General features: G+C 39.1%; 1 protein-coding gene across 1 annotated transcript in view; it reads left to right on the forward strand.

The window, feature by feature from the left end:
* Nucleotides 1-13,356, forward strand: part of LOC114568530 (mucin-5AC-like) — a 42,318-nt gene that overhangs the window by 24,674 nt on the left and 4,288 nt on the right. Inside the window, exons 5-6 of the mRNA XM_028598144.1 lie at nt 12,607-12,690; nt 12,795-12,875. Coding sequence (XP_028453945.1) covers nt 12,607-12,690; nt 12,795-12,875 — 165 coding nt within the window. The remainder of the gene's footprint in view (nt 1-12,606; nt 12,691-12,794; nt 12,876-13,356) is intronic.

A 13,356-nucleotide genomic window follows, 5' to 3' on the forward strand; every position in this document is an offset into this window, starting at 1 on the left:
GCACAGGCGTAATTTACAGGGGGGATGGGGTGGTATTACAACCTCACCCCCAATAATCAAAACTGGCTAGTGCACCCCCCCAAAAAACTAAAAAACTAAAATTATAATTTCCTTTACATAATTACACATAAAAAGACTTTGCAGCATAAACATGTTCCAGAAAAGTTCACCAGAATGCAGAAAATGAAGTGTTTCTGTTTGACGCTCAAAATTTCAATTTGACTCCAAATTGGGAATCTCAAAGCCCCCAATATGACCCCAAAGTTACGCTCTTGCTCCAATGTACAGTGTTCTATGAACTGTTGCTGCTATTATCACACATCTTTGTCCCAGTAGTTTTTTGAGATATTCTGCAAACAAACAAACAGACCAATTTGGAAGTCATGTATAACCATAAACATGTATCTAATAATTACCATAACCAGGGGGCAATTCCAGGATGTTTTAAGTGGGGTGGCACAGAGGTGAACAATAATCTGTAAGGGGGGCCCAAAGGAGGGGCATTTTATCAGAATACAGCATAGAAAATCTGGTTAGTAATATAGGAAATATTGGATAGGATAGAACAACATAATGTAATTCTTCTAAATATAACATCACATTCATTATTACATTAATTTGTCATGTGACAAGGGCTGGGGAGATTGGCAGAACAGGCAGCCAAGTGTCATCCAATGGAAGTCTCAATTGTCAGATTGACAGCACTCTAGCCCAATGGATTGAGAGAGGCAATCATATTTCAGGGGAGGGAGGGGGGGCTAGTGCCACCCCATGTCCCCCTTCTAGCCCCACCTCCTGCCATAAATGCTGTTTTACATGTTGACATTGACTGAAAAGTTGCATGAAAACATCACGTCCATGTTTATTTTCTCTCTTTTGCAGCTCGACATATAGAAGCGACACACAGCAGAAACAGGAAGTGATGTCTGACCCTCCATCACGCAGCAACAAGAGCAGTAAAAACTCAACTGTCATCTGTGTTCTTCCTCATTCAGTTTAACTCAGTACTGTAACTCAGAAATCAGTCCTCCTGCTGCTTTCTACACCATGACGACTACAGAAACTACGGTTACTTCTTCTACCGCTGATATTCTGCAGCAATTACAACCAAACGGGGGAAACAATGTAATAGTTGAACTGTAATGACCTGTTTGTATTGACCTGCCTGAAAAAATAATGGACAAAACCTCCAGGCCTAAAAAAGTGAAGCCAAAGATGAAGTGACTTAAAGCTGCATTCACTCCAGCAGGGGGCGACTCCACTGACTTCAAAATGAAGTCTGTTTTCATAGAAGTCTATGAGAAAATGAGCCTATTTCTCACTTTATTTGTTTATATCAGTCAACATTTTCATAGAGTTTATGGTCTCAATCGATAGTCTCAAGTATTCTTCCATACAGCGTGATGTTCATTTAGTAATTAGAGTCCCATTTATTTTAAAATAGATGATAAAGCAGGGGATGCTTCAGAACCTGCCAATCAGGACAGAGGCTTAGCGATGCTAACCATGCTAACACCGTGGACATTAAAATAGACGTGCACTTGTTTTTGGTTGTTGTCCGTGTTTTCACCTTAATATTAATCATCAAAGTAAACTGGCCACGTGCGGTTTTACAAAACCAAGATGGCGACGTCTGTGTTGCCAAACTCGAGGCTTCTAAACGGCAGTCCACAAACCAACGGGTGACATCACCGATGCTAGATCTGTTACTTTTGCAGTCTCTGGTTAGAATTCAAAATGTACAGTTCATAGGTGCAAATTTTTTTTTTTTTTTTTTTTTGGTATGGGGTTACATTTGTGCCAATAGTCACATGTGCGCTGTCGGACTGTACATGTGACGAACATTAGTCTGTGTCAATCATAGGCGTTGATTTTGTGGGGGATGCAGGAGATATGTCCCTCCTCAATATTTAGAAGAGGTAGATTTTCCCCCTTAAAAATATGAAAGACAACCCCAAAAGAGGTAAAAAATTTACTGTTTAACCCTTCTCGTCCGACCTTGTTGTATACGATGAAAATCGGCATCTCCGATTCATATTTCAAACATTTTACAGCCATAAGAGCTGGAGACTTACCGTCTTTTCCAGCTAAACGCTAACACTCTGGCCGTCACGGTGGTGTCTTTGGTGTATTTGGTGTCTTTGTTGCCCCTACAGGAGGTTTTCGGAGTCTTTGAGCAATAAATCCAAAATCTTACATCCAAGATTGATCCACTTTATGTCCATAATTTATGAATTTTCAGCCTTTTTTTCCATCCATTTTGTTTGCCATGATGCTTTGAGAGACACTTGTTTTTGTCTTGTAAACCAACGGAAGGCAGGTCCGTCACATATTAGGACCATATAAGGCCGGCAATATGTCATCCGAGGGAGAACAAAGATTGTTTATTGTGAGGAGAGATCACTCGAAGTCAGAATAGTAAGATGTGACCAAAGATAGTCTATTACCGTTCTACAGAGAAGAATGGCATCTCTGTTTTGAGTTTTGGCATAAGCTTTTTTTTGAAGAAATGTAAATAGTTTGTCTGTACAGTTTCATTATGTTTATTTTTTGCACTGGATGACTCCAAATATATAGGAGAACTGTTTTGGACAACACAAATGCTTGTGTAACAATTGCTGTGTGTGATATCAATAAATATGACATTATTATTTGGATTATTGGCATAAGTGAATGTCATGAGGGCAAAAACGCCTGGACTTTCTTTTGAAAGATATTTTGTCAACTGTATAAGTTATGTTTCTTTTTTTTTACTGTTTGACTCCCAAGACATATGAGAAGTGTTATAGACAAGAGATTGGCTTAGCTTTTATTGCTGTGTGTGTGATATCAATACATATCTGTGAGATTCAATTTCTGTTTTATTTATTTGTCTTTATGGTCCTAGAACCTTTTTTTTACATTCAAGTGACCTCACTGCAGCACAAATATTCTAATAGCCCAGTTTGTTCTGAAAAAAATATTTTATTGATTGACTGCACAACAGGGTCGATGTTTACAAGATTTTTTAGAAAATTAAAACACCAAGTGAACAATACAGGAGATAACTTAATGTTAATGATAATAATTTCATTTATGTAAAAATGCAAAAAAAGACACAAATTGTTGCATAAAAATTCACCACAATGCCAGAAATTGAGTGTTTGATGCTCAAAACTTTATGGGGGAGGACCCCCAGGCCCTCCTAGTTACAACGGGTCTCCCGCAATGTTTAAACCAAACCTATGCCCTTGGTGTCAATTTTAAATTGTAATTCTCTTGTCTTGTTGTGCTTCCTGTTTGCGGTCCAGCACACGGTCACAGGAACATGTGTATGTTCAAAAGTTGTTTTAGTTGTGGCATTTCTTTAAACCAATCACAATCGTCTTGACAGACTAAGCGCCGGACGGAGCCACGGTGCCTCTGCAAAATAGCCTCGGGAAGGAATTTGTTTTAGTGGAACATGTATACGTTCAAAAGTTGTTTTAGTCGGAGACAGAAAACTCAGATTGGACAGATAGTCTAGCTAGCTGTCTGGATTTACCCTGCAGAGATCTGAGGAGCAGTTAACCATAGTCCTCACAAATCCACGGAGGTTAGAACGCCAACACAAAGAAAGAGGAAGGTAACGGACATCCGGCCGAAAATAAGGGACATCAACAGTCCTGTAAATTAAATGTCGTCGATATAGACTAGACAAACACAAAAGTACAAATGTGTGAACCTGTAATCGGTTTATAATAGGTCTCCTTTAAAGTTGACAAGGTGAAATGCGTAGAAAACAGTGTATCCATCGGATCCCGGTTGAAGTTTCACATAGTAAGATGATTCCAAACATGCAGCCTAAAAAATCTTTCCACATTTAATAAATCTGCATTCCCATCTTTAGGGATCATGTTATTTGGTCTACAGGGTGTGCAGTTGCAGTAAAGAATGTTCTTTCCTGCCCTGCTAATTATGTTTGCCCCACGTTCATTTCACATTAAAGCTATAGTGCGTAGATTCTGTCGCCCCCATGAGGAATTCTAAGTAATGACAACAAAACTGTCGGCGCGTCCACATAATACAAGTCTTCCATGATCACGCACCACCCCCACACCTCCTCCATGCAGTTGCTAGTAGCCAAGGAGGACATGGAGGATTAAAAAAACATGGACTCTTCAGAAGAGGTCATTATCTTCACTTGAGTTTCTGAACGCAAAAGTTGCCGGAGGGCACAATCTTCTGATTATAGCCATACTGACAAATCCAGAGAGAGTTGTGTGGAGCTGATAGTCTTAATTAGCTTTGTAGCAACTCATTTGGCAACGGCTTTAATGTAACGGACGTTCATTATTATCAAAAATTTACGCACGAAAGCTTTAATGTACTGGAGTTATTTGTTACGTCTACTGAAATGCAATAACACACTGGGTGCGTTAGGAGTGGGGTTGGGTATCGTTTCGATTTTTTACGATTCCTATGCCAAACCGGTACTTTTAAAATGATTCTGATTCCTAAACTGATTCTTGAAAAACTTAAAAATGACATCAAAGAATTATATTTAAATGTAACAATATATTAATGTTTTAAAGTACTTAATTATATAATAAGTAAACCTAAGTCACTTAACACGGAATCCTTGACTGTGACATACAGCCACACTTTTAACCACTTTCCTTTAGGCATTTTAAATGCACTAAAAGCTAGCTAGCTAACGGTAGACTAGCAGAGCAAGTGTAATATGTTTACTAGCGATCACATCCAGTGAATGGTTAATATGCTTTTACATCCGTTTTGGTGAGCCCAGAAGGAGAATATACATTTTAAAAGTAGTAGACAACAGAGAAATTGTGATATTTTTACGTCTGTTTCAAAGCGACAGAAGGAAAACATTTTAGTCTACACATTAAGTGGAACCGAAATGTGCGTTCTAATCCGATTCCTACCGGTTGCGTAGGAACCTGGTTTCGTACCCAACCCTAGTTAGGAGATGACTTAAGCTATCCTTACAATGGCCCTGCCATTACTGTGTAGTGCTTTTAGTAACTGTATGAGTGAGTAGTTCATGAGAACAGCCTGATTTGAGTGACTGTCTAGTTGTGGCACTCTATGAGTCGTGTTAAAAAATGAGAACATCAACATTTATTAACCACAGGAGGAAATAGAGGAGGGCATCTATATGAGACGACATTGTGGGTTTCTATTTCCACGCTACGCACATTGACACCAAGCAGCAGAGTTCCTGTTCTCTCTTCAGATGGAAACTGTGATCACTGATCAGTCCCGTCAGTCTGCGTGAGGATGAGGGTGAACATTTACCTGCTCGTCTTAGTGCTTGGCTATAAGGCTGCTGCAGGTAAGGACTTTATTTTTTAAATTAATCAATTCGGTCTCATCAGTTTTTAAAGATGATGTTTGTAGTTCAACTCAAGATGCAACAGGTTGTAGTCGGTGTGAGGTTAACGTGTTGAGGGAAACTGCTTTAGAAAGTCTTGATCATTCAACTATAGACAATAAAGTTTTATTTCGCATTACAGAACACGTAAACAAACATGTTCTAAACATATGTCCTCATCTGTATATCTATACATCTGTCCATTGCACATACTGCATAATTTTTGCAGTCTGCACTCAGCCTTCTTATGCTAAGCAGCCATTTTGTATATAACAGTTTCTATTTCTGTATTTATTTCTTATTAAATGTATAGTAAGTGATGTTAATCCATTACAACTTTTTGTCAAATTGAGTGAATATCTCCTCAGGGTCTCCTAGCTCTCTATTTTCTGGAAAAAAAAAAAAAAAAAAAAAAAAAAAAAAAAGCGGTGATAATACAGAGCCCTGTCTGTGTGACTAGAAAATGAGGTGAATGAGCCACAAAGCATTGTTCCAGCCAATCAGCAACAGGCAGAGACAGTTGATGGTAGTGGGGGGGGGGGGGGAGGGGGGGGGGGGGGGGGAGGGGGATGGCAGTATGTGAATGTGCCGGCCACCCAGTAGTTATCGGTCTGTGAATCTGGGGGGGCGGTTGAGTTCAAATATCAACAGTCTTTGTGCAGCATCACTTACTGCACCTTTAATGTTAAGTGTTTGTTTATGTATGTCTCCACCATTCACAAAGACATATTCCACGTAGGTGTGTCTGATTGTGGCAATAAAACCCTTTTCTGATTCTGATCTGCTCAGATATTGGCTGGTTGCTTTGTTGTCATTGTAGTGTAAAGATTGAAACTGTGAGTGACACAGAGTTTAATTATTTAAAGGTCAAAGTTGAAGTTAAACTTTGTGTTCAAATCTTGGAAAACTGTGACAATGTTTTACTTTTAATGGAAGCCCATTGTGTTTGTTGGCAAAAAAATAAACATCTGAGGCCCTCTGATAGTACTTCTTAAACCCTTTATTAATGGCTCTTTTTATGGCCCTATTTGCCCATACATTTGTGTCTAAGTCACTAATTTGAAGAAAAATCTTTGAAATTGGTCCAGGATTGAGGGAGAACGCTTTAACCGGCAGCCACGAACCGGGCTGCAAATGTAACCCTATGGAACAAATGTTCACCGTCAGTTTGCGTCCACTAAAAGTTTTTGCCCCTGACAGGCTCAGATTATTACTCTAAGTGTCTGAGAATACTATGGAAAGGATTCCTACAGAGATAGACCATTTTGTTAAAGAGTAAGATCCTTTTTGTTGAACATGAAACAGCTCAGAAATCACCCACCAGACTCAGTACTTTTAGCATGTATAGAACCAACATATTTTCGCATGTAAATGGGTGAATTAAGGGTTTATTTTAATCAAAACAAAGTGGTGATTGTTGGGACATTAGAAAGACGAACGAAGACGGCTTTTCATAGTTTTATGTTGTTTCTTTCGACTTTGAATCAAGTGTGTTTTATGCTAATAAAAGCACTGATTATTTATTTGGAGTCTAGTGGGTTTGGTGATGGTGATTTCAGGGTTTATTCATGTTAGACTAAAAGGATCTTACTCTTTAACAGAAAGGTCTATCTCAGTAGGGATCATTTTCATAATGTTGTCAGACACTGAAGCTCTATTTGCACAGGATTAGTAGAATTTTTACTTGACAAATTACAGACATGGCCGATTCGCACGGTATAGGGCTTTAGAATAATAATCTGAGCCTGTCAGCAGCAAAAACAGCCCTATTAGTGGACGGAAACTGACAGTACGCAATTGCCCTTTAACGTTGCAATGCAACTTGTTTTGGTCTTGCTAATACTGGATCCATTTAAAAAAAAATTGTTCCCATCAGTCATTAAACACAAAAACATGGGAAAATCGGTTGAAGGTTGAAAAAGTTACCCTTTAATACATGGATAACCAAGACATTTCGACTCAAAGGGTCTTCATCCAGATGTTTGGAAGATGTTTAGAAGAGTGTGGCTACAACCTCCATTAAAAGTATATATTCCTCTGTAGCTATAGTCTGAAAATCTGTTTTAGTAAAGACATTAATGTCTCATTCGATTGGTTCAAGTCTGAGGTGGACTGGTAGCTGGAGAGATGCCAGATCACCTCCTGGACACTGCCAAGGTGCTCTTGAGCAAGGCATCGAACTAACTGCTCAGGGTGCCTGTTCAGCAGTTGCAGCCCCCTCACTCTGACATCTCTCCATTAGTGCATGTAAAGGACCTGAACATGTGTGTGTATTTCAGGCCTGTATTTAGTGTGTAATAACAACAGGGTATAAATTAATTAAATATTAGAAATGCTGAAAATCTGAGAACAGATTCATATTTATTGTAAATTGTTTCTTTTGCAGGAATAATCCATCAAATAGTTGAAGAAAAGAAACCGGTGTCTCTGCGATGTCCTCACTCTGTGGAGGGAGACGTGACGTGGAGCAGAGAGAGGAATGGAGACAAAACTGACATACTGACAGTTAGTGGTGACGGAGAAATAAAACACATTGATGACCCGGGCAGACGATACGGTTCATCAGCTGATAAGTCACTGCTCATTGTAAAACCTGTCGTCTCAGACTCTGGAAGATACTTCTGTAACAATGAAGCAGCTGCAGATCTGACGGTGATCCCATCAGGTAACATCAAACTCCAATAAAATTGTTCTGCTTTCTGTTTCTCTTCCTGTTTTTCAGAATCATGTCTCTAAGCTAAATGTTTAATAAAAAATAAACTTAAATAAACTTAAAAAATATGTTCTGGCACAATAATGAAATGATGCATTTCAAATGTAAATGCACCTTTTAAACCTTTAGTGGCAACTATTTTGTAAAGTATAATATAATAATTATTTATAGCAAGGATTTAAAACCAGGTTTTAAATTCATGGCACTATGGTTTGCAGGAATATTTACTTCCTGTATTGGAGGAGCTTTTTGGTGCAGCCTACATCTGCACTTCTGTGTTTAAGTTTTTATTTTCAATTATAAAGATTTTAATGTGTGCAACTAACTATGAAATCAAACACATTGTTTATCTTAAAAAGTGCAAAATTTGTCAAACTATGATCACATCTCTGATTATTAATAGGCCTAATAATGCGACAAGACATTTAAACTTCATAGCACATGTTTAAACTGAGCTCCTCACAAAGGGAACAAGTGCTACAAAAAAAAAAACTCTTGAACAATGGATCTGTTTAAATGAAGGACTAAATGCATTTATCATCATTATTATAATTTTAACAACATGGTAAAAGGGTCATCTTGTTCTTGTGTAGTCATATTTGTGCAGCACGGTGGCCCAGTGGTTAGTGCTGTGGCAGCAAGAAGGTTCTGGGTTCAAATCCAGGCCTATGTGGAGTTTGCATGTTCTCCCCGTGTCTGCGTGGGTTTTCCCCCACCACTAAAAATATGTTCCCCTCCCCCTCCCTAACTAGCTGATGTGTGGTGAGCGTTCTGGCGTCTGGCGTCGTAAGGCGTTGTATGGCTGCCGTGCATCACCCAGGTGGGTGCTACACATTAGTGGTGTTAGAGAGCAGTCCCCACCCCCCCTCCCCCAAATACGCTTTGAGTGTCTATGATAAAGCGCTATATAAATGTAATAAAAAAAAATATTTGGAAAGATCTCTCCTCTAAAACTTCATAAACATGGAGCACATTTTAAGTGAAAATAACCCTAAAACTCTTCAAATGGCCTCTGACTTCATACTGAACATGTGTAATACATTTATGACGGTTCACTCAGTATGTTTGTTGTGTTCAGGAACAACTATAGTCCCTGCTCCAGAGAGGACCAGCATCACTCTGACATGTCCTCATGATGTCGGAGCATCACATGTTCCAACATGGACCAGAGACTCTGGTGGAATACAACTAAGAAGGTTTGATGTTTCCCCTGTTGACCAGACGTTGACTATAACAGACGTGCAGCCTGGTGACTCTGGACTTTACTACTGTGATGGAAAACCAGCTGTTTATCTGAACGTGATCGAAGGTAAGAGACAGGAAATCGGAGAGAAACACAGAAATATGGGCGGAAGTAAACACATATTAAACAAACAAGATATGATGTGGCATTCAGTGAGCTTTAGAGCTACTGGTAGGTGATTTTTTGTTGTCTTTGACCAGAGCCAGGCTAGCTGTTCCCATGGGCGTAACTTTAATCTAACAGAAAAGGTAATTGTTTTTAAGAGCAATTATTGAAGGGGACACAAATAATACAGCCAAATTTGTTCTTGTAAAAGGATACAATATGTAGTAGGCTGGCGAAGCTATATGATTTACTTCAAACATCGGATGAAGTGATTCTTTTCTCTAATACAGATGATGCTGAACTGAGAACTGAGCGTCCTAGCATGCAGGCTAACTAGCCAGTCAGCTGGACAATAAATCGGTAAAGTTTAACAATTTAATTTACACACTCTTGTAACAGTGTAGAAAAGTACAGTGCTCTGGCCAAATGAGTGAAAACTTTGTTAGGCTCATTTTCTGTAACTAGTGAAAGCATGTTGGGTGGAATTAGCAAGCTAACGTTAGCTAACATTAATTAACTATCCTTCAAGCTACCAAAACAAGCTAAGTAACTAATTTTATAACTGCTAACATAGTGGACCTGTGAAAAAATACACTATTTCTTTGTCATGAATAATTAATGATTGACTCAGGATCATCTGTATTAGGGCTGTTTGAACGAATTCCGAAAGTCGAATATAATTCGAATAGTAAAAAAATCAATACTATGCGAATTCTGAAATTACTATTCAGATGTGATTTTTTTAATAAATAGGTTGTCTAACGTTGGCTAATCTCCCTCTTCTCATGTCACGTCTGATGAACAATAAGTTACGGGAGTGAGAAACACAAGGCATTGTGACGTTACGTAATGTTAGTCCAGGGGGGAGTGACAGGCAGCGGCTGGAAATCAGAAGAAAGATGGTAAAATAGTTTTAACATTACTTTAAAATCGACATCCACCGAGCCAAAATGCTTCTGTCATCATTAGTTAGCTCGTTCAGATTTTCTGACTGCGTTGCAAGTTATAGGAGTTATGGGAGTTTCATGGAGACAGCTAAAGTTAATGTTAGCTGTCAGAGTTAGCATCGACTTCATATATTACCTTCTAAAAGCTGGATTCTCAGTAACGTGACAATCTGCAAGAAACAGGTTGCTTTTAAAATCACAAAAATAGTAGTGACATCACCGTTTGGCTTAGCTATCAATGCCGTTAGCATCGTGGCTAACGCTATTGTTAATTAGTTTATGACAAATCGTTTCGGCTGTGCTTTCCAACATGATGTCATTGTGCTAACTGAGCACTGTTAGCCTTTACAACAGAGCCGCTTCAATACACTTGTTAGATCATGTTTCACTACAGAGTTCTCTGTTGATGTGTGTTTGTCGCTGTGTGTTCGTGGTGGAATATAATGTAAACAGAGAGCGGCGTGCCAGAAATGCAATGCGCCATGATGTAGGCCAGGCTGATGTTGGAAGTTCCTCTAGTGGACAGAATGTGTAACAACTACCACACGCTTATAGTGCTATTGACAATGCATAAGCCTGAGTAGTGTAGTACATATTTATAACAGGCTGCATATGAGCATTAAATATTTGAATATAAAAAAAAATAAATAATGGAATTTGAATGGTATTATAGAAGAAGACTGACAACTCTGTTCTGTATTAGAGAAAATAATCACTTCATCTGATGTTTAAGGTGAATAAAACAGCCTTGCAGGTGTACTTACTGGCCAGATTCATTCTCTCCCACGAGTCCAACGGGGCTTTTGTTCTGCGTACAGTTAATTTAAAGGGAGAAACCAAGCAGTGGACCAGACCACTGTGAGGCAAGGGAGGGGGGACACAAAATGTTTCTAATCGGGGTCCCTTGGCTCAATATGTCAAGCCAGCCGTTACCAATTTAGGGATTAAAATTGACTCAGATATTAAGATGGACAAACAGATTGGGGCAGTGGTTAAAGCAGGCTTTTTCCAATTACGGCAGTTAGCCAAAATAAAGCAGATTCTTACTAGACAGCACTTTGAGACAGTAATACACGCCTTTGTGACCACTAGGTTGGATTACTGTAACTCCCTATATGTAGGCATCAGTGCCGCTTCAGTTGCTCGTCTTCAGATGGTACAAAACACTGCGGCGCGTCTCTTAACGGGACCACGTAAATATGAGCACATTACCCCCGTTGTAGCTTCACGCCACTGGCTCCCCGTATATTTTAGGATCCAATTTAAAATTAATTTACTTGTATTTAAATCCTTAAATGGTGTTGCCCCATCATACTTGTCCGACTTGCTTCACCCCTACACTCCGACCTGCTCACACAGGTCAGCTGATCAACTGCGCCTGAGTGTTCCTAAAACAAAGCGGAAACTTAAAGGGGATCGTGCTTTTGCTGTGGCAGCTCCAAAAATTTGGAATGAGCTACCTCTGCCTATTAGACAGGCTTCTTCACTGTCTACTTTTAAATCTCTTCTTAAAACCCACCTTTTTTCCTTGGCCTTTCCCCGCAGAGGGTGACATTTATGTGCAATTATTTTGACTGTGATACTGTTTTATGTTTTAAATGTAGATGTTGTAAATGTTTTAAATTATTTAAAAAAAAACTCTGTACAGCACCTTGTGCAACGTTGGCTGCTTTTAAAGTGCTTTATAAATACATTTGATTGATTGATTGATAAACTTAAAACGCTTTTTGTTGCGCTGTGTGCATTTATACTGTTTTACCGCTTACACAATTATTTGAAGTATATAATATTTACAATACACAGCGTGGTTTCTAATGATATTTTAAGGGGGGGACAGACCTAAAATCGGGTGGGTCCTGACCCCCCTGTGATTTCAGCCTATGGCTGTCCTCCTCTCTACAGTCCTTATGCTAAGCTAAGCTAACAGGCTGGGGCTTCATATTTACCGGAAAGACATGAGCATGTTATCTATTGTCTCTATTTGTTTGAATAGAAACTGCTGAAAAATAACCTCAACCAAGAGGACAGGTTAAATGCTGCCTTCAAAAAAAACGTTGAGGTTAATTGTATTTTAAAACGTGACAAGTCAAGCAAACAACATCCTCAGCAAGCTGTGAGAACACTTTGCTAAATGAAGGACCACAGAAAGGTCACAGCCTGTCAGCCATTTCAAACTGAGTGTAAGATCTTCTCAGGACTTTCTGTAGTAAAGTATGTTCATGCAATATCTTATGTCCAACAGAAGCACAAGTAACTGTACCGTCAACTCCACCTGGGACTGATAAAGATACGACTACAACAAAGAAACAAAGAAACAACAAGAGGAGTAAGATGAAACAGATCTTCATATGAAATTAAATGGATGAAAAAGGGTTTAATCTGAGAGAGCATGTAAAATAAATTCTGTATCATGTATTCCCCCACACACAGAAGGTAAAAAGACAACGACAACAAGGACAAACCCAACAACCCCGACAACAACAACAGGAAATACAACTTCCACAAACGCAGGTAACTGGACAGGACAGAATCAAAGTTGTTCTGAGAAACGTACATCAAAGTTTACAACAAAATACGATGCAACCATCATAGTCCAGGTGATGTGTGAACATTATGTCCACTTATTCATAAAAGTATGGCCTACAATTTGGTATACACTTGTAGGTTGCTGAACATTTTCAGTTAGTACTTCTTTGAAGTAAATCTTTTTAAATCTTAGTTGTAAATGTCAGTCAACATTCACGACGTTCCACTTCCGGGATTGCTCTGTTACGGACGGAAATTCTGCCAGTTCTCACTCATTTAGGCCGGATGTCCATCATCTTCCTCTTCCTTTGTGTTGGCGTTCTAACCTCCGGCTGATTTCTGAGGACTATGGTTAACTGCTCCTCAGATCTCTGCAGGGTAAATCCAGACAGCTAGCTAGACTATCTGTCCAATCTGAGCTTTCTGTTGCACGACTAAAACTACTTTTGAACGTACACACGTTCCA

The sequence above is a fragment of the Perca flavescens genome, chromosome 14 (genome assembly GCF_004354835.1).
Source record: "Perca flavescens isolate YP-PL-M2 chromosome 14, PFLA_1.0, whole genome shotgun sequence".
Classification (NCBI taxonomy): Eukaryota; Metazoa; Chordata; class Actinopteri; order Perciformes; family Percidae; genus Perca; species Perca flavescens.